The 4120-nt window shown below is 40.5% G+C and overlaps 1 protein-coding gene across 1 annotated transcript; it reads left to right on the top strand.

The window, feature by feature from the left end:
• Positions 1–570: 570 nt before the first annotated feature.
• On the top strand, positions 571–3022 carry LOC133883024 (protein SHI RELATED SEQUENCE 1). Its single transcript, XM_062322201.1, has 2 exons — positions 571–1831; positions 2294–3022. The coding sequence occupies exons 1-2, from the start codon at positions 1189–1191 to the stop codon at positions 2662–2664; spliced, it is 1014 nt and encodes a 337-aa protein (XP_062178185.1). The 5' UTR covers positions 571–1188; the 3' UTR covers positions 2665–3022.
• Positions 3023–4120: the final 1098 nt, after the last annotated feature.

Raw genomic sequence — 4120 nt, 5'->3', positions numbered from 1 at the left:
ACCTTAATTCTGTCACTTACTTTCCATTTCAATTAAGTATTTCACGTGTTGTACCTCACATATTAAAAAGAAGTTTAAGTCCACACGTGAATGAGAGTGTTAAAATATTGATTAAATTTACTATTCCTATGACTTAAATTTTTGAGATAAAAGTGATGATTTAACAGAAATAGGTGGATCCTGCAAACTTGTCCCATTTTTTTTGGTATTATTGACATGTATAAGAGTGAAGTAGAGCATCAATTTGCAGCAGAAATAAATCCAAATGTAAAAGTGAGAATAAAGATTTAGTTTAATTAACGTGACGGATAATTGGTTATCATAGGATGGAAAAAAAGAAGAAGAAGAAGAAAATAATAAAATAATAAACAAAAACAAAATTTGTTCATTAAAGGGGGAGTCACGAAAAAGCAGCGGGTTTTCCGGTGCAAAGGACGAATAAGCAAAAGCTTGTGGTTCGAGACGTGGCATATGAGTTGACCGTTAGATGAGCACGAGAAATTATCAGCGGTTGATTGATTCCATTTAAGATTAGATCATAAAAATCCACAAAGAGAGAGAGAATTCAGAGAGAGAAAGAGAGAAGAGATGTTTTAAGTTTACGGACACAAGAGGCACTGCTCAGAGCTAAAAAGCTCATCACCTGCAGAGAAATCAGAGAGAGAGAGAGAAGGCAAAGGGATGCGTTGGGAGACTTAAATTTGGGAGCAGCGCGGTGCAGAGGGGGCATGGCGGCGTTGCAGAGTTTGTGAGATAATATAGCTGTGAGTCTGCGCTGTTCTTTAAATGCTTCCTAAATTCGTTTTGGAGAAGAAGGAAAGGGAAGGGAATTCATGGCTGGATTAACACTGCCATACACTAACCGGTAACCACCCAAGTCTTTCCCTGACCGGCTAGAGCTGCAATTAACCCTTACCCAACTACACCACCACCAACACAAACTCACACAAACGCAACTCGCTTGAGAAATTAAACAGTAAGAACAAATATACACAACACTCATATACAGCACGCAGAAGAAGAATTTTCAACAAAAGAGAAGAAGTTTCACGCACAGAAGCCAGAAAAAAGAGGAATTGAAGAATACCCATTTCGTATTTGGGTTCTGCAGATTTTTGGAGAGAGTGGAGCTTCTGATATGGATTGTCTGTCACAATTGAGGTCCCGGTCAGGCATAGAGGAGGAACAATGGCTGGGTTTTTCTCATTAGGTGGAAGAGGAAGAGGAACAACGAGCAGCCAAGAAGATCATCATCATCATCACCAGCAGCAACAGCAAAGCAGCAACCACCCTCCGACAGAGATTCCCCCAGAGAGCTTGTTCTGGTACAAGAATGAAGAGGTGGCAGCGTACAAGGGTTTCGAACTATGGCAACAGCAACAGCAAGAACAAGTACTTCTCCAACAACGGCACCATCAACATCTTCAACAAGATCTCTACACCTCAGCGGCTGGGTTAGGCGTGGGCCCCAGCAGGAGCTCAATTAACGTCTCTGATGAGTCGCCTTCAAGATCGGCGCTCATGATGATGAGGTCCACAGGAGGAGGGGTGAGCTGCCAGGACTGCGGGAACCAAGCCAAGAAGGACTGCGTTCACATGCGGTGCAGGACTTGCTGTAAGAGCCGCGGATTGGAGTGCCAAACCCATGTCAAAAGCACTTGGGTTCCGGCTGCCAAGCGCCGCGAGCGCCAACATCATCTCTCTGCTTTGCAGCAGCAACAACAACAACAACAACAACAACTTCAGCTCCGCGGAGAGAATCCCAAAAGACAGCGAGAGAATCCAGCCACTTCCTCTCTCGCCTGCACTCGTTTGCCCACCAGCGCGTCAGGTACCATTCGTTTATTTGTTTTTTTATATAATATCTCACAGACACTCACAGTTCTACTGATTGACTCTTTGAAAGGATTTCCTAGACGCATCCAGATAAATTATGAGAGAGAGAGAGGGTTTTGGAAGTATACCCAAACAAGACGTATACCGATTGCGTGTGATGAAATCGACCTCCATAGTAAACTCCATCAGCTTTTCTTCCTTTCTTTCCCTTTTCCTTTTCCAAAATACTGTTATTCAGTAATCCTGACGAATAGATTGACAGGGAAGAAACTGTTTTTCCTCTTTGTGTGCGTCTCGCTCTATGTGTGGATATCTGTGTATGAGCGTGTGTGCTTGCTTTTATGTGCCTTCTTTTTAAATACATATATATTTTATTCAATATTCATTCATCAGTCTTCCAAATTAACATTTCTATACGAAACTAATATCCTAATGGTTTTTTGGGATCATATTTTAGGGTTAGAACTTGGACATTTTCCGGCAACAGTGAGCTCTCCTGCTGTTTTCCAATGCGTACGAGTGAGCTCCATTGACGACACAGACGATCAGTACGCGTATCAGACAGCTGTCAACATAGGAGGCCATGTTTTCAAGGGCATTCTCTATGACGTAGGTCCCGAAACGAACTACTCGGTGGGTGGGGAGAGCTCCTCCGGGGGTGGCGGACTTCAACCTCTGAACCTTATCGCCGGTGCCGCCTCTACCAGTGCCGCCACTGCAGAAGTGGCTTCGTCTGCCATGGCACTTCTCGATCCTTCTTCTCTATACCCAGCTCCGCTTAACACTTTCATGGCTGGTACGCAATTCTTCCCACCCCCAAGATCATGAAAACAAACCCACATTCTTCCATCTTTCTTTCTCTCTCTCTCTGACCAACTTTTCACTCCTCCGGCAATATTTGATAGTATTGATGTAGTAAATTTGACAATCATTCAAGTAGGAGTAAAGGGAAAAAAAAAAAAATGTACGAGCGGAAACGGGGAAGCTGTTTGTTTTTGTGCAAATCTCAAATCCTCATTGAAAGTTAAATTATTGTTATTGTTTTTTCATTTCGTTGAAATGGGAAGTTGTTTCTGTACGAAATGGGCGTGCAGTCCAGCGTATGCAGTGCAGAGCGTCTGTCTGTCTGTTGTTTCTATTTTTTATTCTTCTTTGAAGGGTTTTTTCCTCAACTGGTTGAATTTCATTACGCTTGGTTTTCTGCTTGGTTTTGAACTTTGAAGCTGCTTTTTTCCTGTTTACCCGTATGTTCGCCGGTTTTTGAGATGGGGACGAATTTATTTGTCAATGGTTGGACAAACTACAAGAAAAAACATCTTTTTTCGTTTCCGTGTTGGCCGTCCAGCTAGCCATGCATGAGCGAGCATTCAAGTTCAAAAGGTGCAGGAAATATCCCCCCCCCCCACCCTCTCTCTCTCTCTCTCTCTCTCTCCCGACACCCACACATGGTCATCTGCCATACATACATACACACATATGTGTGCATGTGTATGTTAGGTTCTTAAATGAGCATGCATGATGTGACCTTGATGCTAAAATGGGCAATATTGCTTATCATCTGCTCTTGTTGATCAATGCACATAGAGGAACGTATATATACAAATGGAGATAACGTAAATGTGTGGAAGATTTTTGTGTATTTAAGAGTACTGTACATAGTATGAGACTGTTTCTCCTTTGGTGAAAACTTAAAAGTGTGTAAAACGAGAGAGAGAGACGGAGAAAATTTCCTTGCGTTTAAAAACATTTTGACTTGTAATATGATATCCCATTTTTCATCATTTATTGCCTCTACAAGAATAGATTTCTCTTCCCAATAGAACAAAAAAAAAATTATTATTATTATTATATTGTGCTGACACATCATTAGTCTGCGCTACCTATGTTCTTTTGCTTTCGGTTTTCTCATTTTTATTTTTGTGAAACCTTTATGCTCTTGTCTTCATTAATGCTAATTAATTTTATTTTTTTTTCCCTTAAGATGCACTAGTTTGTTTTTGGCTATATAAAATGCACTAGCTTATGAATAAATAAGAGGAATGCTATATGCCATTTCAGATGTACACCGGGAGATGCTCTACCATTCCTCCATGAATAAAGCATGACCATTGGTGTAATTTTAAGATATATATATATATATATATATATTTATTTTTTTTTCATCCAAAGAAGAGAAGCAAATTATTTAAAGAATCATAAAAGCATTAACAAATAACCTATAAAATACAAAACACTCCTAAAAACACCAAAACATTTTTCACTTTTATGTTACGTCATAACACTT

Source organism: Alnus glutinosa, chromosome 12 (genome assembly GCF_958979055.1).
Source record: "Alnus glutinosa chromosome 12, dhAlnGlut1.1, whole genome shotgun sequence".
Classification (NCBI taxonomy): domain Eukaryota; kingdom Viridiplantae; phylum Streptophyta; class Magnoliopsida; order Fagales; family Betulaceae; genus Alnus; species Alnus glutinosa.
Note: the sequence above shows the minus strand (reverse complement) of the source record. Positions and strands in the feature narration are given on the sequence as shown.